The sequence below is a fragment of the Gopherus flavomarginatus genome, chromosome 2, assembly GCF_025201925.1.
Source record: "Gopherus flavomarginatus isolate rGopFla2 chromosome 2, rGopFla2.mat.asm, whole genome shotgun sequence".
Taxonomy (NCBI): Eukaryota; Metazoa; Chordata; order Testudines; family Testudinidae; genus Gopherus; species Gopherus flavomarginatus.
Genome location: NC_066618.1, coordinates 3,427,883 through 3,453,065, shown reverse-complemented (window position 1 = coordinate 3,453,065; position 25,183 = coordinate 3,427,883). Strand labels below are relative to the sequence as shown.

Genomic DNA, 25,183 nt, shown 5'->3' with positions numbered 1-25,183 from the left:
TGGCAGAGGAGTTTTAAGGAGAGATTTGGAGGAGGATAATGAGTTGGTTTTGCAGATGTTTACAGGGAGCTTCTCACAACTGTGAAAGGCAGCATGGGAATTATCCACACTACACCACACTGCTCAAGGATAGTAAAGATGGAACTACAGCGGAAACAAGCAGCTTGGATTTTAGGTAGTTTATTCCCTCTGCCTGCAAGAGTCTATTACAGATGCAGGCTCTTTTTAGTACAGATCCTAGTCAGGACCATGTACATCGTACAACTTCCCTCCCACCCACACAAAATCCTCAAACCAGGGTACATACAAAAGAACAAGGTCAGGTATAAAACAAGGTTTTGTATTTCCACCCCTCTGAACAAGGTTACATGGAACTCTTAACTCAAACCAAACACTGCCACTAATTAACAGTGTGGTACAGCAGTGTTAAACAGCGATACTCAGCACACATTTAATATCCTGAATACCAGGAAGTTGGGGGTATTCTCAGGAAATACAATTGTAAAGCCACAGATTGCTATAATGGTTATGTTACACAAGAAACCAAAAGTGAATGACCCCTTTCAGATGGGGGGAAAAAAACATTATTACTCAAACAAACAGTCTCCCACCTGCTTTTTTTGGATGTGACTTGCAGCTTCACAGTTGTTACATACATGACATTTGTTTACCAGGCTGCCCTGGAGGAACGTGTGTCAGATTTACTACCCAGATATGTTGCTAAGTTGCCAGCTTTGAGTACATACTGATCACCTGCATACAGTGAAGGTAATCATGTACCAGAAGGTACTTTGGACAAATGGATTACTGATTAGATTTCATAAGAGCTTTCCCCTTCCCAGATTTAATACTGACACAATTCAGAAAGTTTAGAATTAAGTCATTTCACTGGGCTTCTTGCAGAAATTCCTAACACAAAATACCATGCGAGGATGTGGAATACAACCTTCCCTCCTTTTTTATTACTGTAAGTTTGGTAAAGCACCAGCACTGATTTAACACTTATTAATCCACCCATAAGAGACTTTAAAAAAAAAGTGTTACATAATCTTTTTGAAAGTTAAAGAAATAAAACTTGAACAGCAGACCTTAGGAAATGGGAAACTTAAAAACAAAATAAAACGCCACAAAACCTTCCCCTCTTATACTTTGATGTAAATACCACTTTTGTAACATTGACCTGAAGGCCATAAGTCAAGCCATCTGAAGCACTTTGGGATTTCTGCTAAGATAAAGATAAGGGTCTCTGAGAATCTATGGAAAGTAAGGCTGCTTTCACTGATATGTTGGCACACGGGGAAGCACAGCCATTGCCAAACCAGCATACTACAGTCTCGCTCTGCTCAAAGCGAGAGCCGGATCACATGCTAAGTCATTAGACTGCTTTAGCATTTGCTAGACACGCTTTACATGTTGCCAAAGAAGCAACTAGAACAGGTTTAACATTGGCCCAATCTCTTGCCATGGGATCCTCAGACTTTTTTGGGTAGCTAATTTCTTGGAATAAGCTGTTTATTTTACTGGAGGACACAAAGCTGGCCTTTGAAAGTTTTTCCTTTTACCAGCATCAACTATTTACTGATGGTGAAAACTCATTGGCTGTAGGCTCCTCTCTTGCTTTGTCCTTCCAACAAACCAGTTGTAAACATCTGAAGTAAAAAATCCATAGCTGCTGAAGTAGTTTTAGCACAGTTGCACAGTGGGAGGTGGCTGAAGTTTCACTGAGAAGCAGATCAACTTGCAAATGACAGGATAAGCATGATTCCACACAGCCAGGTTCTCTTCCAGATATAAACCATGATAACAACTAGAACTGAAAGCAGCAGCAACATGCTGCTCCATCACTGCTCAATTTGGCAACACTAAATACATAATCAGGTTTGCCACCTGGCATTTCAGAGTTCACCAGAAGCAACCTGTTCTCTGGCTTACAGGAAGTAGCAGTAATTCTGCCCGCTTTGAAATGGTGGTTTCTTCAGATTTAATGAAACAGCTAAGGAGAAGTTCCTGAAGTTAAAATATAAAATAAAGCAACCTAGGTCACAGAATAAATTAAACGAACATGATATCTGCACAACAAGCAGTTTCCCACTATACTGTCAGTAGGCTTCTTGTAGGTGTTGCATTTTCGTTGGGTAAGAAACCTCATAGGGAAGCACCACTCCCCATCCCACTTCACTACAGTGCGTTACACTGCCAACAAAAACCAATCAGAGCTGTGGTTGAAAGGAAAGACTTGAGAACCCCATGGTAGGTTGCCTGTTAGCAGAAATGAGGTCTCAGTGCAATCCAGATGACTCACCTGCAGTGGTATTAGCTTCATTCGACTGTACTTAAATAATAAAATAAGGCATAGTTTTAAAACAGGCACTAAAATAATCTCACCATTAACACTTACGTGGCACATGCCAGCTCAAGCCACTGCACCTACAATAGGCTGTTGGATAGCTGTTTCTACGTATGCCATAGAAGAGAATCCATTTCCATGAACCATATTGAGGAAGGCATACAGAAAAGTCATCTTTGCAGTCAGATCATTAGGTCCACATGAGCAGCATGGTGAATAGAAGTGTTCCATATTGTTTCTCTTATCACTTCCAGCAAGACTGACAAGAATGCGAAGAGTCCATGGAGTGATCTGGTGCAAGATAATCATGACCAAGGAACAGATACACTCTTCTCCCCTCCCACTTCTGTTTTCCTACAAGGTGAGCAGTCTTCTGCTGCCCACCAATACAGCCCTTAGAGTTTCTTCAGGCGACTGTACAGTTCCCTTTTGCTCTTTTCACCTGCCCATGTTCTACTTTTTGTGCGGAACCTTTTCAAGTCTTCCTTAAAGTCCTCATGGTGCATGGGGCGGTAGCTCTGGGGTTCACAATAGTTCTGGGAAAGAAAAGCTGGTTTCACTTCAATTTGTCATTGCTTCGTGTACAAATGACATTCCTATCTGAACCTTGTCTGACCCCAGGCCTCAAGCAAACAAGCTCATGCTTACAACCATCCATACAACTACCCAACCATCCTATCACCATGGCATCTAGATCCAGGCCCCAAATTGCAATTTAACAACTGATTAAGTTGGTTTAAGCCAACATTCACAGACTGAACTCATCACTCAGCTCTGCTTGACATCCTCCTCCTAAAGATAGCTCTCTCAAAGCAGGGGGCACAACCTTATATTTACATCGTTCTCATCCCAAAGCCTCTTGCCAAGAAACATTCTTCCCACCAATGAAACCAACAGAACACAGCAACACTCACAGCCATTTAACAAACAAAGTGTCCATCCTGAAAGTGTAGGGGGAACACAGGGAGGTAGAGTCTAGCTGTTCTATCTGAAATTTGGCTAGCATGCCAATAAAAAGAAATGGGTTTATTTGCAATAGAAAGGCTAGGAAGTGGAGGAGGGGAGCACCTTTTTTTTTTCTTTTTAAACCACTCTCCCTGCCTATGCTGGAATAGTATGGAGAGCTAGCTGGAGAACTAGTAGAATAAGTACATGGCACCAAGGAAGTGGAACCTGATTGAGATGGAAAACAATTTTTGTTCAAACTTTTAAATGCACTAAGGCAGAAAAAGCTGTAAGATTTAATACCACCCTTCAAATTAAGGGCTAAGCATACATGGAAGAGCCCCAGCAAAGACCAGATTTGACATTCCTGATATTTCTAAGGTAAAAACAAGCTGAGAATCTACTGGAAGAAACTCAGGCTTTCGTTCGTCATACAGCATCAGACAATGACAAACCCCATGTTTCTCCTTTGTTCTTGCTTTCATGAAGAATGCCATGGATTTTAGTAACTACAAAAGGTCAATTTTATACCTCATCCAAGAGACATTGGTGAGCGCCAGGAGTGACAACAGGTAGCTTTGAGGTGTGGAGAGGGTTTAGACAAGAGCCTTGAGATGCATGGCTAGAAAGGGCTGAACATCCTGCAAAATAAATAACCCTCAAAAGACATTAGGGGAGATAATGTTTGTGTTTTTGTGTATTTATATATGTCTGAGTAGGGTCGACAATGTAATCAACAGTCCCTATCTATGCTGTATTTTGATATCATTTAAATAAATTGTAAAAATGGGATCTCTCGGTATTCATCTCTCGTTGAAGAGTACTGTGAATGGAGGAGGAACAAGCAAATAGCCTTATGTTAATTTGTATAGCTAAGTACTGGTGATGGTCCTCCTTCAAAGTCATCCTAATTACCTTTTGTTCCCTGAGGAACTCCAACTTGCCAAAAAAGACATTAAATTGAAAAAAAGATCTTTGGGTCTATTCTGTCATCTCAAATCTGCTTAAGCTTCATCGGGGGACGTCTGAGTTGCAAGACTGAGGTCCCAGTTATGCTGGTATGCCCTGAATATGAGAATTGGACATTGGACTATGACCTATGAACTGAATTCTAAAGGAACTGTTTGCAAGTACAAAGCTCACCATCTCTGCTATGAATCTAAACCTCAATGGATTGAACTCATGTCTGTATGTATGTTGATCTTTTAACCATACTCTCTCTTTCATTTTTAAATAAATTTTTAGTTTAATGAATAAGATTTGGCCGTAGCATGTATTTGGGTAAGATCTGAAACATTCACTAACCTGGGAGGTAATGTATCCGACCCTTTGGGATTGGTAGAGCCTTTTCTTTTATATGATAAAATAAGATTTACAGAAATTTTCATCATATTTGACTTGGGTACCTGGATGGAGGCCTGAGGCTGGATCACTTCAAGGCAACTGTGTTGTTTGGACTTCTGAGTAACCAGTAAGGTAATAAAGAAGCTGTTTTATGCTGGTTGGTGAATCTAAGTATTGGAATATCCACCAGCTTTTTGGGGTTTGGCTGCCCCATTCTTTGCAGTTCACCTAATTGAGTGATCACAGCAGGCCCCCACTGGGACCCTGGTCACAGCCTTTATTACAAAAACTCCTCAAATGGCAAGTTAATCATTGCAATCAATCAATCTAGTCTTGTAGCACAGCAAGACCACTATGTAAAAAGAGCAAGAAGAATGAAGTATAGTGCAGTGAGTTACTCTTCATCTGTTCAGAAGTACAGTTTAAGCCCTATAGCTGAATATAGCTAGAGAGAGAGGCATTTGTTCAGTGTTATCCCTGTTGTGAAGAGTGAAAACAGAAGGGCAATGAGAAGTTCATAAATGAGCGATCCTTACTCGGCATCTTAAGAAGAAGTCCTTATAGCCCCCCTTTAGCACATAGAGCTCTGGGTAATGCAGGTTGGGGTACTCGTTCCCCAGTCTGTCTCTCTCCCTCACAAACCGGCACCTGTAAAAGGGACAGAGGTTAAAACCTATAAACCTGAGTTTAGAAAGGAAGTTATATTTGTGCAAACCACATTCTTAACCTGTGCCTCCCGTTACTCAAAGAACAGAGTACAGCAGCCAGCCACCGTCTGTTAGGAAAAACATGCTGTACTGTCAGACAGATTCTGAAAACTAGTTGTCTATCAGAAATGACAGAGCCAGCGCCTACTACAGTAAATTGCATAAGCGGTTGACATGTTGCTACCTAAAGTCTTAAACCATCTTCAAAAGCTTACTAGTAACAACTGTGTAACAAGCACAGCTGTGCTATTCTGATCTCAGTATAGGCAGGACCATGCTCATATACTCACATTCGGGGACCCCGCTCTGAGGAGAACTCACAGTGGAATACTATTATTACTCGTTTGTTGTCTGATGGCATGATAGGCTTCTTCAGTAGGAAATCCTCCACATCCTCTTCCATGTGGAGGTTTACAGCACCCTGGGAAGGCAGAGTCACAACTGAGCATACAGCGCAAGTTAGGAGGGGAGATGTAACAAAGCCACTTCTATCTTCTTGTTGAGCACAGTTAGCTTTGCTATCCTTTGGTAACAGAAAGCTGTTTACACTCCTTGGAGAGCAGCTCTCTCTCTCCTGGAACAGCTCCCATTCTTGTGGTCACTTGGGTGACTGCACAACATTGGTAGGATTTAGCCTTCAAAACATAAGAACGGCCATACTGGATCAGACCAAAAGTCCATCTAGCCTAGTATCCTATCTACCGACAGTGGCCAATGCCAGGTGCCCCAGAGGGAGTGAACCTAACAGCAATGATCAAAAGATCTCTCTCCTGCCACCCATTTCCATCCTCTGACAAACAGAGGCTTGAGACACCATTCCTTACCCATCCTGGCTAATAGCCATTAATGGACTTAACCTCCATGAATTTATCCAGTTCTGTTTTAAACACTGTTATAGCCCTAGCCTTCACAACCTCCTCAGGCAAGGAGTTCCACAAGTTGAGTGTGAGCTGCGTGAAGAACAGCCTTTTGTTTGTTTTAAACCTGCTGCCCATTAATTTCATTTGATGATCTCTAGTTCTTGTATTAAGTAAAAGTTATTTACTTATTCCCATATCTACTTTCTCCACATCACTCATGATTTATATACCTCTATCATATCCCCCCTTAGTCTCTTCTTTTCCAAGCCGAAAAGTCCTAGTCTCTTTAATCTTTCCTCATATGGGACTCTCTCCAAACCCCTAATCATTTTAGTTGCCCTTCTCTGAACCTTTTATAGTGCCAGTATATCTTTTTTGAGATGAGACGACCACATCTGTACACAGTATTTGAGATGTGGGCATACCATCGATTTATATAAGGGCAATAATATATTCTCCTTCTTATTCTCTATCCCCTTTTTAATGATTCCTAACATCCTGTTTGCTTTTTTGACCGCCTCTGCACACTGCGCGGACATCTTCAGAGAACTATCCACAATGACTCCAAGATCTTTTTCCTGATTTGAGTCTTCCTCTCAAAGCACAGTGCTCTTTTAAACTGCTTTTTAGAACTAGCCAGCTTACTCAAGCAGCACTCTTCAAAATAACTGCTCACATTGCAAAGCTTGTGTAAGAGAATAAGGCCGTTTCTTCTATGGCTAGACTATTAAAATTTAGTTAAAGTAAACAATGTCAGATTAAGCTATGGAAGTTTTTAATATCGGTTTCCCTAGAGACATTAGGTATCCTAACTTTCTGATTCTTCTACAGAGAAACAAGTGTACGGTCAGTTCTCTACAATTGCCCTATACCTCCTATTAAGGCAAACCCTGCTTCTAGCCAAGGAGAGCTGAGTGTTCCTCCCTTCGGAGGGAAAGCTAATGCAGAGATCAGGGAGAGTGAGTGTAGTGCTAAGCAGTTTGTACAGCACAACATGGTCCCAATTGTGTTTGGGGACTTTGGGCATGGCTGTAATAGAATTTTAAATAAGACTAAATATAAACGCAGACACCATCTTCTTAACCTGAAGGAAAAAAAAAGCCCTCAATTGCCAGCCTACCCTTGGATTTGCTCATGAACAGCTAGGAATGAGCATCTTTAAGATACTTCCCAGTGCTCCCTGATTTGCCCAGGCATCAGACACCTATACAATTCTTCTCCAGGGTCACTGTACCTTGATATGGCCTCCCTCATATTCATATGGATATCTGCAGTCAATTATCACACACTCCTTTATGAAGCTTGCAAACTTCCCAGTCAGAACAAATACAATCTACACAGAAAAAGAAGATTTCAGGAGTTTATCTTATGTGCTACATGAGTTTGCTTCTTTGTACAAAGCAATTTCTCATTGTCACTGGGATACATACCATTTCTGGGTCGATATATTTTAAATCTTGATGCTTCCCATCTACAGTGTGGAAAAGGTAATCCTAAAAAATAAAACAGAAGGCTAACTCAGACTGAGGAAATCCCATTTATGACAGTGTTAACCATACATCCCAGTTACAGTCTGTCTGGTTATTGATTTTATGGCACCCACAAGTATAACTAGACAATTTAGAGATCAGCAGAGGCACCTGCCCATTATTTTATTATTAATTTGGCATATGCAGTCTGGTCAAGCCAAGCCACAGTGTTCTGAACAATATTCAAGGCACGAAGACTTCCAGGAAGTGGAGTCATTTTGCAGTCCTCCACAATGCGTGTCATGGTTTGTGGCTGCCCATACTGACATAGTAGCTTGTCTCTAAAACCCCACCCACAAGACCATACAATCTAAAGAGACAGACGGAAAATGAATGCAATTTAACAGTTTGCAGGGAGTTAGAGGATTATGAATAATTGTGGGAAAGGATTCAGAATAACTCCTCACCTGGGTGAGGTAATTAGTAAATAATTGTTAAAGCACTTTAGTGCTTAGCATTTATAGAGCACTCAAACATGCACTGCTGGAGCAAGAGAGAACCTGACTTGGGTTAGTTTGACACACAAAGATGCTATTAAAAAAAAACAAAAACAAAAAAAAATCAGCGTTACCTTTGAGAAATCGCCAATAAGATTCCTTTGGTCATTGTCCAAAATGCTCTCAATCTCTGAGGATGACTGAGTCCTAATTAGTTTCAGACTCTACAGGAACAACAGTTAGAGATGACTGCTGAGTAACAATGGCCTATTATCCCTTCGCAGAGAATCAATGCACTTCACTGAGAGTAGACATGAATATCAACTGATATATATCATAGATAAATCTTGGCCTGCCACACCCTCAAATTTATTTTCACTTGGGATCACAGTGGAAGACCTGAGCTCAAGCACACTTAACCCATCCCCTAATATCATGCATTACGAGACTACAGCTTGTCAGATGAACAGTTATCTACCTGGAAGAGCATTGTTCTCTTGAACATCCTTGTTATAATTTATAAAAGAATTGGATACCTATCCTCACAAAATAAAACTGATTAGACAAGGATTAATATTAGCTATTAAGCCACCAACCATTGCTTCTTCAGAAGGTGTTCCAGGCACATTTTTCCTCCTTTTGCTGTTTCCTGGAGATGTCTCTTCTTGGGACCTTTCCATTCTTTTCAGGGCATTCCTAGCCACACCATTGGGAAGAGATGGTGATCCAAACAATCGGCACCGTTTAATCTGGAAAAAAAAAAAACAGAGAAAAATAAGACACTCCCCCAAGCCAAGAAGGATGAAGTTGAAATCTAGATCAGTCTCAAACAAAGTTTCCTGCAAACTGTTTATATAAGATTTCACTAGAGCACGAGTGGGTGTTGGATTGTCACAGCAAAGTAGCAGAGGCATAATGTGATGCCACAGCCAGCGGATCTCTTAACTTCAATACTGGCCGTATATTTAGTTGCCATGCAAGAAATCTGGGTCCTAATCAGTGTTCCCTCTAATTTTTCATGTGCAGAATGAATTTTGTTATGTGCACCAATACGGAGGTGATGTGTGACACATGACCTTTATACTGGTGCACATAAAATTCATGTGGGGAAGGGGCTGAGAGGTTTGGAGTGTGGAAGGGGGCTCGGGGTGGGACGGAAGGTTGGGGATCAGGGGTGTGAGGGCTCTGGCTGGGGGTGCGGGCTCGGGGGTGGGGCTGAAGGGCTTGGGCAGAGGGTTGGAGTGTGTGGGAGGTGAGAGCTCCAGCTGGGGGTGAAGCTCTGGGGTGGAGATTAGTGGTGCAGAAGAGTGCTCCGGGGCTATGGTGGGGAGAGAGGACTTCCCCCCCAGCTCAAGGGCCATGGGATAGGTGCCCCACCCTTGGCAGGGCAGGTCCCAGTTGGGGCTGAGAGAGGGGCACTCAGGCCGTGGCAGATCTGGGCCAGGGCTGTGTTAGGGCCACCCCTACCCCAGCAGGTCCCGGGTTGAGTTGGGGGTGTGGGAGGAGCACCACCATAGGCACCAACTCTGTGTGCGCTCCAGGGCTGGAGCACCCACAGAGAAAAGTTAATGGTGCTATACATAAGCACCCACTGGCAGCCTAGCTCCCCCTGCCCCCCAGCATCTCTCATCTGCTGGCAGCCCTGCTGACAAATTTCTCCCCTCCCGCCCACTGCAAACAGCTGTTTCGTGGCATGTAGAAAGGGAGGGGGAGGAGCAGGGATGGGGCACACTTGAGGGAGGAGGTGGGGAAGAGACAGGACAGGGGTAAGGAGTCGGGAGGTTGTTGAGCAATCCCAGCTAAAGGGGAAGTCAGTGCCTACAGAGGCCCGGGAGAGTGTTTCCCTACCCTGCACCCAGTCCCAACTGGGTGGGTTCCCTGAGCGCCCGCGCAGTGCTAAATAGGCTGCTGCACAGCCATGCAGTTTATAGGGATCTTAGATCCTAATGTTGGTCTCTTGCTATGCAGGTTTACTGAGTTGGAAACACTACAAGAAAAGCATTATCAGGCCTTAGTGTGAGGGAGTTTTTTTATAGCTTGACAGAAAATCCTCCAGCAGATTAAAGTACTGAGTTGATGGACTGTGAAGGGAGTCCAGACTTCAGCCTTAAAAGATGGTGGCTGGAGGCATTACAGATGGGTGTATGTAGAATGGGCTGGAGAGACATTTATAAGATTCTGTTTAGGATGCAAACTTTGGACATCTCTCTCAAATGGCTCAAGGGAAAACTTTAATACAGTTAAATCCTATAGACACCGTCCTACTGTTTCCAAATGCTACAAAGACAGAACCCTCTAGTCATTAGGCAGGCTAAGGTTAAGAGCAAACATGTAGGGACTACCATGCCTGGATCCTGAGAGGTGCAGGCTCAATGGAGCAATTATGGTCACTTGTCTCAAAGGCAGTTTTCGAATGCCATATTAGCAAATTTATGCCCTGAGTGTATGACGGATGCTAACTAAAAGTAATGATTTGATCAGTTTTTAATAAGGAATTTCAATGGTGTAGATGACCCTTTGAAAGAGATGCAAGTTTCATTATGGTGGGATGGAACACTTACGTGGTTGTCTGCTTTTCTCATGACCAGTGGAGCAGTCCAAAGGCTTGCCACACCAGATGGCATCTCTTCATCGTTCTGAGGAAGGAGAAAGTTACCTCAGTTCTGTCACATTTCAGGAGAACCACATTTCATCATGGACAGTGGCTACACAGCATGTCTAAGGCTTTTGCACAGCTCAAGCAGGCATTTAAATTTAATGCAGATGACAGAACAGTTCTTTGGGATTACTTACTAATTCACTGCTGTGGGAACTACCATTTATCTGGTAATTCTTAGATTAACAGGAACTCCACTCTAATGAAGACTAGGATACTGGAAAGAGTCTTACAGCTGTTGTGAGGGAAGTTACAGCAGTTGATTCATTTAACAAAAAATCCATTTATGATTTTTAAAATGTTGCTTTACAACTTTGAGAGTCTCCTGCTCACACGCATTCAAATGAAAACAGCATCCTGTTTAAGCAAAAGATTGCAAAGAAGAAGGTACATCCAATTCTGGGCTTACCAGTCATGACTCCATTCCTGGAAATATGGCTTCTACATTAAATACCCCACTGTAGACAGATGGTTTCCTTCCCACTATTTCCTGGACATTCCCCAGTAAATTGCAATGTGAGTATTTTATCAACATAGGAACAGCAGCAAATTGTCTCCATTTAACTACTACTGTCTGCTGGTGAGGAGCTGAAGTGACAAGGTCTATAGTCTGCTGTTAGAAGCAGAAGCATAACATTTCTGCAATTCTATGAAAGGCAATAAGAGGTGGAAAAGACTATAGCTATGTATACACTAGCACTTTTGTCACTAAAACTTGTGTCGGTCAGGGGTGTGAAAAAACCCACCCCCCTGATGGACATAAGTTTCACTGACCCCCATGGACAGTGCTATGTCAGCCGGAGATGCTCTCCCGCTGACATAGCTACAACCAATTTGGGGTGGTTTAATTACGCCAGTGGGAGAGCTCTCGCCCGTCAGCATAGAGCAGCTACATGGGAAAACTTACAGAGGTACAGCTGTGCTGCTCTGAGGTCTGTAGTGTAGACATGGCCTACAGCATTAAGTCTTCTTGGAAGATCATCTGCAATTACCAACTTTCTGCCACTTGTGATGAAAGAATTCTATAGCTCTATCTATCTTAGTTAGAGCAGTTGCTCAACATAGATGTTCACCCTGGACAAATGCCATTAACAGATGGTTGATGGCCCTATAAGGCTTAACTAGAATTTACACTACTATGGTCATTTAAAAACCTGCATCAAGACTCTGCACTTAGGACACTATATATACACATTGCTTCTCATCTGCAGATTCCTTACTTCTAAATCAGTGTTCAATAGAGACACAGGAATGCTGTTCCCCACAAGTGTAAATCAATCACTCCCCTTTCACATACCTTCAAGTCCTCCCCATCCAATATATCTAGAAATCCATCATCCTCTTCCTCAGTGTCAGGGGAAGTTAGAGATGACTGCTGCATGAAAGCAGGCCTATAGTTTTCCAAGTCACCTTCAGGGGCTTCACCAGTGGGAAACTGGAAAAAAGATATTTTGGTTGAATGGCAGCCTGCATCCAGCCCTTTATTCTGGGGATTGTGTGTGACACTGACAGGTCAGCAGGTCAGAGCCATAGGCCAATTCGCTTGTGTGTGAATATCAAAGAAATGTTAAGCATACTAGTATGCAGAGACCAATTCACTGATGTGTTAACAGGTATTGTTTTCACCTATCCATACCCTGTTGATTGCTATCACGTTACATTGTGTATATCCCTGTACTTAATTAACCATAGATCAAAAGTGTGTGTTAGTATTAAGATGAGAATTTACTTGATGCATAAACTTCATGAAAACTAATGAAAGATTGTTATGCGCCATTACATTACAATTTACATAGCATATATCCTGGTAATTAAGTTTACTCATCAAATGCGATTGGACCTTTGGAAATATAAAAGAAAGTTGCTAACTTCAAAGCATGCGTCATTGTGTTCGACAATGGAAATTCTCATACCCAGTATGCATTTAGTCAACAAAGGAGAAGCCCATGCTGTGAATGAAAACACTTGCCAGATGGCTTTCCGTGGAAAGGAGCTATAAGAATGGATCCAGGGAACGAGACTGTCTCTGAACTATTTGGACAATCACAGGGAAGCGTTACAGATGCAAGACAGATCTCCAAAGTTTTTCTGGGTAACCTTGAGACACTCATGGAAAACTAGCAGATTACTACATCTCTGCTATCATTTTGGACTTACAAACTTAAGACTCACCTGTTAATATATTTTACCTGCTTTAATCTCTCAGTGACTCATTTCTTTTTCTCAGCTAATGAAACTTTAGTTAGTTTACTACAGAAACTGGCTGCCAGCATTGTCTTTGGTGTGAGATCTAAAGTATCCATTGACCTGGGGTAAGTGACAGACCTTTTGGAGTTGCAAGGAACTGGACGTGGTGTGATTTTTGCTTTTAATAATCTTTATCACTAAGATCAGTTTGTCTGGGTGGCAACCAGGCTGAAAGGTCTAAGGTGACAGTCTGTGGCACCATGGTAACACTGGTACAGTGATCCAGAAGTGCACTTTTGTTACTGTCTTGGTGAAATCTAATTCTAGAATATATCACCAGTTTGGGGTGTCGGCCCTACTTTCTGACCTGAGATTGGCACTCAATTGTGAGCCACTCCAGACAGCGTGACACTATGCTCTCCCTTTCTAGATGACTAGGAACACTGGTTCTAGCAGCTAAGGCAGTGCCATTCCTTGAAATGGATTTACAGGAGGCGCTCACACGATCATCTCACCTATTCATCAACTGGCTTAGGCAGCTCCAAACCTGGCTCTGGCGCTGTTATTTGGCCAGAAGAACAGTGAAAAACTTCACTGCTCGTTTTTCATTAAGGGATAATTCTGCATTCTTGAAAATTATACAATCCAGTGTGTTTGCAAAGGGGAACTCACTTCCCGGATGGTGCAGAGAGGGGAGGTCTAAGTAAGAGGATGTTACCACAAGTCTCCAGGTTTTGTGCATGCAGACAGGAGAGGTATTCAGAAAGAAGAGGGATCACCATACTTAAGTAGGAGATGAAAATCAGAGAGTCCCCAATTCCCAGCTTATATAGAGTGGTCTTGGCCCCTTCCTGGATGCCCTGGCCAAGCAACAGAACTTGCCATAGAATAGTACTTCATCCCTATATTACAGATGCAATTTTCAATTTTATTCTTTTAAATGCATCTAAATTTCAACACATCTGCTTCACTGCAGAACCAGCAACAACATAAAAAGATTCATCCAATCCATGCTTTGTTAGACATCCATGCTCACTTGACTTATTGCAGTTTAGCTTAAGTTTCATGAAGGATTATAGTCAATTACTACTAGTGGTGTCATGGTAACACTCTTAGTTGATTTCCCATATTCAAGATAGAATGAGATTTTTCCCAGCTTTAAAGCCTGAAAGCTGGGGGGGCTTTTTTCCAGTTCAGTGTGTTATCAATAAAGATACAGAAAATAGTTGGTGCTTCTTCCCTCTCCCACCCCGAGAGCATCATGTCTCAGGACCACCACTTGAGTGTGCTCTTCATCCTAGACCCAAGCAAGTCTGAGACTAGGCAAAAGGGTTAGTTGCCAAGGACAGCCTGATACATACCATTCGAGCTGGGGCAGAGTTCTGTCTTTGCCCAAGAACATCTCTTCCATCTTCAAGGGAACGGATACGCAGACAACTATGAGAAGCAGGCCTGGTTGGCTTCTTAAACTCAAAGGACTCCTTAATGAAAGGGAGCAAGACAAACATTTTATCAAACCAACAAAGCTTAGAGGTTGAAAGAAGAACAGGAGTACTTGTGGCACCTTAGAGACTAACAAATGTAGAGGTTGAAGGGCCCATTGCATAGAGATATTTTACAGCCCATCCCTCTTGGACTCAGCTCCCTGCAATCCAAGGGAGTAAGTAAATCTTTCAGGATATGTGCATTTCCAAAGGAAAGTTGTTATAATAGTGATTAATATAGGAGAATTAGACTCACTTCCTCTAGGTCTCTACAGTCAACTATCAGCCCTGCATCTATCAAACTTTCCAGCAAGAGTCCTGTCTAATCATTTCATAGGCAGCCAGATCTGTGCCTAAATCACTAGAATGAACTTGCTGTTGTGCGACAAGCTGCACCATCCTCCCACTACTCCTAAGAATGACAGATGATTCTGCAGAAATCTGAGCCCTTGTAAGATTTCTTCATTGATCACATTCACAGCCAGTTGGGACATGCATCTGAGGAAGTGGGTATTCACCCATGAAAGCTCACACTCCAAAACGTCTGTTAGTCTATAAGGTGCCACAGAACTCTTTGCTGCTTTTACTTGGTCTATAATGGAGTTGGACTCAATAGCCCCAGACAAGTTCCTTAAAGATTTACTCACTCAGTGTAATGAAATCACAGATGTTTACAGTTTGGTAATTACAAGCTGATAGGGCAATTGTGCGGAGAGCCAGTAAGGGGAAGCCTTGGAAGTTAGAGGGATGACAAGGCAGTAGGTTTGGACTCCAGATCCTCAGTGAAGGTAGGATGCCCTAATTAGGTTAGGGCCCATCCCCCACAGATTAGTTTTGAGATAGGAACATTCCTAACAGAGCTGAAGTGGTCCTAGAACAATCCTCCATTTTAATAGGGCACAAGAATTAGGGAGCATCCATCTCCCCTTCCCAGTTACCTTCACGCCTCTACAGTTCCCACCCACCCAATCTCCCCCTTTCTTTCATCAGAATATAGGTCTCACATCCACCTCCTCCCCCTCACTTTTGGTGACATTTGCCCTAGCCGGGGCGCTCCTCCTATCCCCACACCCCAACCTGTCCCCTCACATGCCACCACTCTTACCCTCACACCCATCTCTCTCCTCTTGCTGTCTGTTGAATACCCATTCCATCTCTAACATCTGTGAAGCAAAGCTTGTCCCTTCCACCAACAGAAGGGAATCTAACGACATATTTCCACAACCACCTTGTCTCCCTAACAAGGTCTCAGTCATTCACAATCTCTTCATCTCTCTCTCCCTCCAGCTTCTGGCGCTCTCAGAACCCTGCCTCTGTAGCTGCGCTCTTACAGAGGGCTCTTCCCTTACCCAACCATTACAGATCAGATCCTGGTGAGGATGGGGTTTCTCTCCAGTTACTGCCGCTTCCAATACCGCCCTCCTCTGATTTCAACATCACTGTATCTGGTTCGTCTCCCCCTATGTTGCTGTCATTTACCATCCACCCAACTCCTCCCCATCAGCCTTCCTCTCCAACTTCAACTTCTGGCTCTCTCTTCCTCTCCTTTATATACCACACACATTCTTGGTAACTTCAGCTTCCATGCTGATGACCCATCTGACCCTCTAGCTGCACAATCTCTCACATACAGCTCTTTATTCAATCTGGAGCCCTGGTTCAATTCTCCCAATCACCAAAATGGCCATTCACTTGACTTGGTCTTCAAGAGGCACTACCCTCACTGATCTCTCTCTTGCTGAGATCCCTCTCTTCAATCATCGCCTGATCTCTTTCAGCACCACCCATCAGCTTGTGCCCTCTCACAGGGTCTCTCTGTGACTTCCAGTCTATCAGCATCGATGATTTCTAATCTGCTCTCAGCCCCTTCTCTTTGTAGGATTGATGTCCTTCTCCCCCATCACAAGGTCTATCCTGCCAACCTCCAGCTCTAGCTCACTTCCAACATCCGTTTCCTACACCCCTGCTCTCATGTTGTGGAAAGTCTTCAGCAGAAATTCTGGGACCAGGCTGATTTCCTCTTTCACAAATTTGTTCTCTCTCTCCTTCAGTTCTGCCATCTTCCTAGCAAAACAAATCTAATTCTTTAACTTAACTGAATCTCATACCACAATCCCAGCTGCTTTTTCTACCACCTTTGACTCATGCCTCAAACCCTCCCATCCCCCCTCCACTTTTCTCCACACAGGTTCTCACTGACTTCTTCCAAGAGAAAATTGACAAGTTGTGACATGACCTTCCTCTTTCCCTCACCTTGCCTTCCTGTCCCCGACTATAATTCTCTTCTCCCCAGTGACAGGCAAAAGTTTCTCTGCTCTCCTCCTCTAACCCCTCCACTTGCCCTAGTGACCCCAATCCATTTTCTGATCTCCCTCATGCCCACTCTCAATCCTTACCTACATTCCTCATCAACCTCTCACTCTTCTCTGCCTCATCCCTCTCACAAAAACAAACACACTTTAATCTCTCCCATTTTAGAAAAACCTCATCCTTGTCCCCACTTAACTCTTCAGCTATTGTCTCAGTTGTCATCTCTAAGCTCATTGAATGTGCTGTTTACAGTCGCCATCCAGAGTTCCTCTCCTCCAAATCTATCTTAGATCCTTTCCAATCTGGCTTCCGCCTCTTGTGCTCAACTGAAACTGCTCTCACCAATGTCTTCTTGGCCAAGACTCAGAACCTGCACCCAGCCCTCCTTAACCAGTCAGCTGCCTTTGATACAGTCGACCATGGTCCTCCTCTTGAAATCTTGTCCCCTCTTGGCTTCCGTGACTGTCCACTCCCAGTTTTCCTCCTACCTCTCTAATCATGTTTTCAGCGCATCTTCAGAGGATCCTCCTCATCCACCTTCCAATTTTTGTGGCTCTAGAGTGCTGTCTTTGGTTCCCTTTTCTTCTCCCACTACATCTTATCACTGGGTAATCTCATCCACAAATTCAAACACATCTTTATGCTGATGTCTCAGATCTACCTCTCTGTTTCAGGCCAATCTCCTTTTGTCCAAATTAATATCTCAGCATAATGTTTTCCAGATGGACATCTCACCATCAACTCAAGCTCAACATGGCTAAACCAGAGCTCTTCCACCAACTTCCTTCTCAATAACCGTGCTGCAACACCATCCTGCTTGTCACTCATGCCTGTAACACAGGCATCATCTTTGACTTAGACATAGCCTTGATGTGAGGCTCTAGAGAGGTCCAAGTCTTGTCAATTCTTTCTGCATAACTTCTCTAAGATGTGGCCTTTCCTGTCCATCCAAACAGATAAAACTCTCATCCAGACTTGCACCTTCATTACTGAAATGTTCTTTTTTCTGGTTTTGACAAATAGGGTTTCCTGGCTCATATCCATTCACAATGCTTCTGCAAAGATGATTATCCAACTTACAGCTTTGATCGTGTCACCTCTTTTTCAATCCCTCTACTGGCTCCCTCTTCTCCATCAGATGAAACATAAGCTACTTGTCTCCATGTTCAAGACCCTGCACAACCTAACCCCCACTCTACCACCTGTCATTCAGTATTAACAGATGACTCCTGCCTCCAGTCAGCCCATGTCAGCCTTCACTGCTCACTTGTTAACACCTTATGCTTGGGTGACCCCCAGCCCCTTAAACATCTACAAAGCCACTGCAGTGTTTTCCTTCAAATCCCTTTTAAGAGCTCTTTGCCACAATGCCTAAAAACTTCACAATGGCTAGACTTGACCACTACCTATTAGGCTGACTGACACTGTCTAGCTGTCTCTTGTACTCTGATGTCTTTCTGTCTGTATCAGTCTTTTTGTCTTAGACTGTAAGTGCTTTGTTCTGCATTTGTATAGTACCTAGCACAATGGGGCTCCTCGGCATTATGGCAATACAGAAAGTGGAGTCAGCTTTTGCACCAGATAAGTGCAAATTCTGCAAGACAAACCACGGAGAAGTTTAAGAATGCCACAGTTCACCAAAAGAAGAAGAAAGGCCTTACCCACCACATCAACCACTCAGATTCTAGGACTGGAAGGGACCTCGAGAGGCCATCAAGTCCAATCCCCTGCCCTCATGGAAGGACCAAATACATTACAAACCTCTTCCCCAAATAAGAAGTTATCCCTATGTTTCAAGCCCCTTACTATCACAAGTCACAGCTTCCTGGGTATAGCTTCCCATATTACACTACTTCAGAGATGTGTAGAGTGAGTTAAACTTACATTCTCTTTGTTGTCATCTGGTTCAATCAGGTGAAAAACATCACAATCCAATGAATCTGAGTTGCTCCTCTTCAGAGCAGGACTAGACCCCAGAAGCTTCTGCTGCAAAAGTGAGAGGGTAAATCCTTCTCAGTATCAACCAGATCCCCAAATTTTGGGCAATTGAGAGGCCATGCTGACAGCTTGCCAAGAATGTAAGGGCTGGCCATGGACACGCAGCCCCTGGAGACAACAGATCCCGGCATGCAATACTTCCACATAAAGCTGGTGACAGGCTGCCTTGTAGAATATAACAGATTACACTTTGATCTATTTCAAGATTACAGTCTATGACTTTCTATTATCTTAATTTTAAGCAACAAGCAACACCAGATTCTTGCAACTGGAAGATTAATGCGTTCTGATGGATATCTGCTGATAAAGTGGGTAGATAAGTAGCATAACACTTAATACTGAAAAACTATTTGCCACTCCCAAAAGACCAAAATCCCCCTCACTTACCGGGAGGGAACGTATTCTTCTGATGGGTAACTGAATACTGCAATGAGAACACAAACAAAAATAGAATCAAATTTTACTCTAACATTTAAGCTGTAAAGCTATTAACAGTAACGGACAACAGAACTCAGATTTTCCACTGCAAAACTGAATTAGCTAGTAGCATAATTTAACAGACCAATAGACAACTAATTAAGAAGGGAAAATTAAAATTAAAATTGTACTCACTTGGTAAGTCTGCCAGATTCTAGAACTCTTTTTTCAAAGCTGGAAAAAAGCAGACAAAGGACATTAGTTACCTTTGTTGCTAATTCATCACCCAATACTTTGAACTTCGTGTTGTTTAATTCAAAGTCATGGAAGGTTTATTGCTGCTACTTGTCCCCAGGTTACAAACTTGTGCACCTTAGGCTATGTCTACACTACATCTTATGCCAGCATAAATTATGTGTGAATAAAGCATTCCCCTGAGTGACATACATTATGTCAGTGTAAGACCTTCTCCCACCAACAAAGCTTCTACTGCTTGAGGGGGTGGTTTTATTATGCTGGCGGGAAAACTCTCTCCCATCAGCACAGAGCATCTTCGCCACACATAGTGCAGCACTGTACGTATAGACATGACCTTAAGAACAGCAGACCATCTTGCTCTTTGTTTTCTAGAGACTTGTCGTCTCAGTTGGGCTGGAGGACTAAACCCAGTTTCCCCACCCTAGTTTCCCCAAGAAGACTAGCTAGCATTTCTTAATTCAGGATAGTATTAACAGCAGATTAGCCTAAATGGAAACTATAAGTTACATGCAAGTTAGGTGCAGTGCTCAGACTCCTAAGCAAGGTGCCAATGTGATGCTCAGAGTCTAGGGTCCTCAGAAGTACATACTTTGGTCCGGGCAACACATTAACTTAGACATAAGACTTAAGTAGTCTGAGCCACATTCTATTGTGATAGAAAACCTAAAATCTCAAGCTGCAATGTGCCAAGACATACACTTCGAGAAGGTTAAGTGAGAAGAGCCCATTTTACATGTACTAGCTGTGGAAATTTGAAATCAAGCCTCCCATTAGCCCACATGTAGCAGTTAATAGTACAGTCTAAAATGCCAGAAGTTTAGCATTTTTACATACGTTTCCTCAATGTCCGAGTTCAGGGGATCAGGAAAATCCAGACAGTAGCCTGTGAAAGACAAAAATGGTTTTACTATTGAAAATAAAGTACAGGGCATTGTTAGCAAGGAGTCTTAGATCTTCTCCCCACAAAAGTTTACAGTGATTTCCTCAGCATGGCAACTGTTTGCCTTGCAGAGAGAGTCAGAGACCAGGTCCAGGTCCATAACTCATCCCCTACTTGAAGCCGGGGGAGGGGGGTGGAGGGGGAGAGAAAGACAGCCTTGAATATTACCCAGCTACTACTTCTGACCACAGGTATTGGTTTGATACTGGGCCTTTGGGGTGAGTGAGAAAAGGCAGAATAAAAATATCCCACCATACTGCCCTGTATGAGAAACCATCCCACAAGATAGGAACATACTGCTTCAGAGCCACAGCCTAACTAATATTTTGGCCTTTTTTCACACAGGCTAATAAAGTACCATTCCTTTGCAGGTTAACCCTGCCAACAAATTGTTTCCTATACGCAAGTTTTTAGCCATGCTCTCTTATTACCCCCCTCCCCTGCCCAAAGTAGGTAATATTATCACATCTCACAGTCATCTATCAAAAAAAGCCTTCCTAAGACAAATCAGTGTCCAGGTAGCAAGATAATTAGTACCTTATTGACATACAAAAGTCAGGCAATACAGCTGCTTCTGCTAGGTTTAAGATTATGAAGACTTTTTCAAAAAGAGTTGTGCTTTAAAAGGACTGCTTTGACAAAAAGTAGGTAGAAGCACACTACATCTCCATGTCTCCCTGTCTTATCCTATTACCACCTTGCCCCCTATGATCTGTAGTCTAGAGTACCCTGGTACAGTCATGGCAGTACACATGATGAGACACACATAGAGAGAAAGCCATCTCCCTATACTAGGTTGCTTCAATAGAGTCCTATAAACCCCCATGATTTTAGTAGTATTAATTAATCATATCACTCTAAACAATATTTACATTGATGTAGCACGTTCTATCCCAAAATACTTCAAGTTTTAGACACAGCTGTATTTCAGTGGCTCTACATATATCTGGGGTGCAAGGACAGTAGTCAGACAACCAAAATCACACAATATGTCACCAGTAGGTGTAAAACATAGTGGATTTGTGCAAAGACCCTCTTAACACCCCATGAACTCCAGTGACCATACAAAGCACACAATCATGGTTTGAGGTCTTAATTGAGACGACCAACATGAAATTATGTTATATTCACACAGTTTATCTACCTCAGAAGGACGAAAAGGACAGTCAGTTCTGCTAAGAACTCAATTTGTGACTCCAAGGAGCGTAGGTATTTCAAACCCATTGCTTAGATCATTAAGCCATTACCTCTTGATTGTCAGCAACCACAAATTAACACGGGACAGCTATGTTTACCAGCCAATGGTTTAAAAAGAGGCAGAACACACTAGTGAATGGGAGCCAGAACTGATTTTTTACACAGGCTCTGCCATTGACTTACTATGCGATGCTGGACAAATCACTTAACATCTGAACTTACATTTTTTTTTTTTTTTAATGTGGCTAGGAAGGTTGCTAGGATTAATTATTGTTTCAGAGAATTATGCAAGTACACAGTATTAGCTTCCTCTTAAACCTGAATATTGCTCTTTATAATACAAGGCAAGAGGATGTCAAGCTTTTTCATTCCTTAGTACTTATGTGTGGATTAAAAAGTAACCTGAATCAGTAGATTCTGATGAGTCTGTTCTCTGTAGATTGTTACTGTTCCTCGTTCCCAGCGTTTTCACAGAATTCTCATACTGACTGTAAAGGTTAAAAAAATGAGTTATTTTACTGAATGTTTCAGACAGGAACCGCAATAGGTTTAAAATATAGAAATACACAGCAGATGAGCTCACATTGGAATGGCTACTTTTGATCAGCTTATGTAGTGGACAATGCAAAAGGTGCCAGTTTAACAGTCCAGCAAATCGAAGTTTTGAGTAACCATAGACACACTACAGGTAGGAGCAATACAATACACCTGGGGCAACACATTACACCTGGGGGAATTCTGCGTCACTGCACATACAAAGAATTCCTGTCCCCTGCAAATTTCTTTGATTCCCCCACAGATAAATGACTTCTGATGGGGAAGCAAAAGGAAGCCACAAGAGCGGTCACGCGCCTCTCCTCAGCAATGCAGGCAGGTTGCTTTGGGCAATATATTTAGGGTTCTTTGCCTTCTGGTTTCCATTTCATTCAGATAAGTTTAATCTTGATGCAAGTGTTTCTCTGCATGTATCAGAGATAGAAACTATCTTCTTTACAATTAAAATTGAGATTCTCTTCTAATCTCATGTCTCCAGGAGCAGGGGCTTTGAAATAAACCCCAAATATTTTAAAACTTGAAATAACGTTGTGAGTGTTGGCAACATTGCATGTGTAATGGAGTACTTATTGTACGAATGAATTTATAGGTGTTATGTGGTCTATCAAAGAGCCAAAAGGTAGAATAGTGGCAGACAACCCAACCGAAATAATCTCATGTTTAATTCCTTTGTTACCTGGAAGAGTATGGTGGGAGAAAATAATTCATCCCTGTGCAGAGGGCCATCTAAAAACAACTTCATACTATTTATGCGCACTCCCCCCCCCCCCCCCCCAAAAAAAATCAGGTTTTAAATGCTGTGTTGGTCTTGTGCTGCCCTATGCACAGGGATGAATTTTGCTCATATTGTGTAATTATTGACTAGTGATTAAATTATTATTTTTGCAATATTATTGCCAACATCTAATTCTGGGAGTTGGGTAGAATGGGCCAAACCAACATACTGAGCAGATTCATCCCTTATAAACTATCGGTACCAAACTTAGCAGCTTATCAGGGATGTACTTGGCCCTTTATCATTAATTCACAGTCTCAGTTATTTCAGTGCAGAGAAAGGCTAGAAATATTGAGACAATAATGGAGGAGGACTTTGCATCGCATGGGTAAGAGGCTACATGGTGAGGGGTGGAGGAATGGCTACAGGATGTGTTCAGAAGGCTTTGGGAAGTGAGATGATGTGATATAACAGAATGCAGGGTTTGAGCAAAGAAGATTGAAAGTGGAATGCAGGGGACTGCTGGTATTGTTTGGGGGAGTCAGGGTGGGGGGAGAAGGCTGCAGGGGTCAGAGAGCCTGGAGAATAGAAATAGGAGCCAAGGAGAATTGAGGGGCTACCAAGATGTGATCATGTGGGCTGTGTGAGGAGGAAGAGAAGGCTGCAGGGGCCAGGTGGAGCTGCCAGGGCAAGATAGGGGTTGAACAGAGAGACAGGAGTGGCATATAGAGAAGGATTACAGGGATCTGGGAGCCCAGGTACCAGTAGCAGTGTGTGGGGAGCTGGGGTGAGGAGCTGCAAGGCTTGGGTCATGGGAGCTGTGTGGGGGCCAGGTCACGGGGGCCACATGTGTGGGGGAGGTGTCAACCACTATAGATATAATGGAGATCGTGTGGCACCATGTGTGTGCTGTGTGTTGAAAGAGTGCACCAAGGAGGCCAGTGCCAGGAAGTTATGGGGTGGCAGGGATGAGTTCAAGGGGAATACACATAGGGGAAGTGGCCAGGCACCAGGAGGATGTGGGGGTTGCATGGGTGGGGTAATGGGAGCTGGAGAGAAGCAACAGGGAGCAAGAGTGTTTGTTACGTGGGTGGGGTAACAGGGGCCATATGTTGGGGAGATGGGCAAACACCAGGAGTTGTCAGGGCTGTATATGGATAGCCACCAGGATTCACAGGGGTTGCAGGGATTGGGAATACAGGGGTGGGGTCATGAGAGCCATGTGTCAGGGAAAGAGGGAGGCAAAAGGGGACTCTGGAGGGTTGCAGGGGGGAGTCCGTAGAACCACATATGGGGGAGGGGACAGGCAACAGGGGACTAGGGAGGCTGCAGGAGCAGGGTCATGGGGCAGGCACCGAAGGTGGGGTGGCTACAGGGGTCAAATGGAAGCAGTCACAGAGGGGCTCTGGAGGCTGCAGGGGTGGGGTCCTGGGAGCCATATGTGGGGGAGGGGAACAATCACCAGGGGGCTATAGAAGCTGCAGGGTGGGGTCCTGGGGCAGGAACCAAGGAGGCTATGGAGGCTGAAGAGGTGAGGTCATGGGAGCCTTGTGGGGCAGGCACAAAAGGGCTCTGAGGGGAGCCACGTGTGCACCAAGGGACTATGGAGGCTGCAGAGTTGGAGTTATGGAAGCCATGTACAGAAGAGGGGGACAGAAAGGGTGAGGTTATGGGGGCTGAAGGGCTGGGATCCTGGGGGGAAGACACGAAGCAGCTCTGGGTGGGGTCCTGGGAACCATATGGAGGAAAAAGAGCTGAAGGGATGAAGTTATGGGGGGCAGGCACGAGGCAGCTCTGGGGTGGGGTCCTGGGAGCCACGTGGGGGGGGGGGAGAACAGGCACCAGAGGGGCTGTGGGGGCTGAAGGGGTGAGCGTATGGGGTCCTGTGGGAAAGGCACCCGGGAGCTGTGGAGGCTGCAGGGGTGGAGTCGTGGGGGGGCCGCATGGGGGAAAGAGGAAGGCACCACCAGGGGGGCTCTGGGGGTTGCAGGGGCGGGGGTCATGGGGCCATGTGAGAGGCACCAGGGCGCTCGGAGGGTTGCAGGGGATGGGTCGTGAGGGGACCACGCACCCGGGGGATATGGGCCGGGGGGGAGGCGGCGGGGCTGGCGCGGCCGGTCTCACCTGTAGCCCAGGCCCTGCAGCTGCTTCATGGTGAGGCTGAGGCCGGAGACCGGGGAGAGCTCGGAGGGGAACAGGGACTTCACCACGCCCGGCCCGGCGGCCGGGAGCTGCGGCAGGAGGAGGCGGCGGCGGTGGGAGCTCGGTGGGGCAGGGCTGGGGGGCCCGGGATCCAT

At 44.0% G+C, this 25,183-nt stretch overlaps 1 protein-coding gene across 1 annotated transcript; it reads right to left on the bottom strand.

The window, feature by feature from the left end:
• Positions 1-5: 5 nt before the first annotated feature.
• On the bottom strand, positions 6-25,183 carry CDC25A (cell division cycle 25A). Its single transcript, XM_050942629.1, has 16 exons — positions 25,011-25,183; positions 22,019-22,104; positions 20,314-20,362; positions 19,417-19,455; positions 19,192-19,228; positions 18,691-18,792; positions 14,374-14,493; positions 12,123-12,260; positions 10,731-10,805; positions 8,766-8,918; positions 8,304-8,393; positions 7,634-7,696; positions 7,438-7,536; positions 5,634-5,764; positions 5,173-5,284; positions 6-2,883 (listed from the first exon to the last, which is right to left on the bottom strand). The coding sequence occupies exons 1-16, from the start codon at positions 25,181-25,183 to the stop codon at positions 2,743-2,745; spliced, it is 1,608 nt and encodes a 535-aa protein (XP_050798586.1). The 3' UTR covers positions 6-2,742.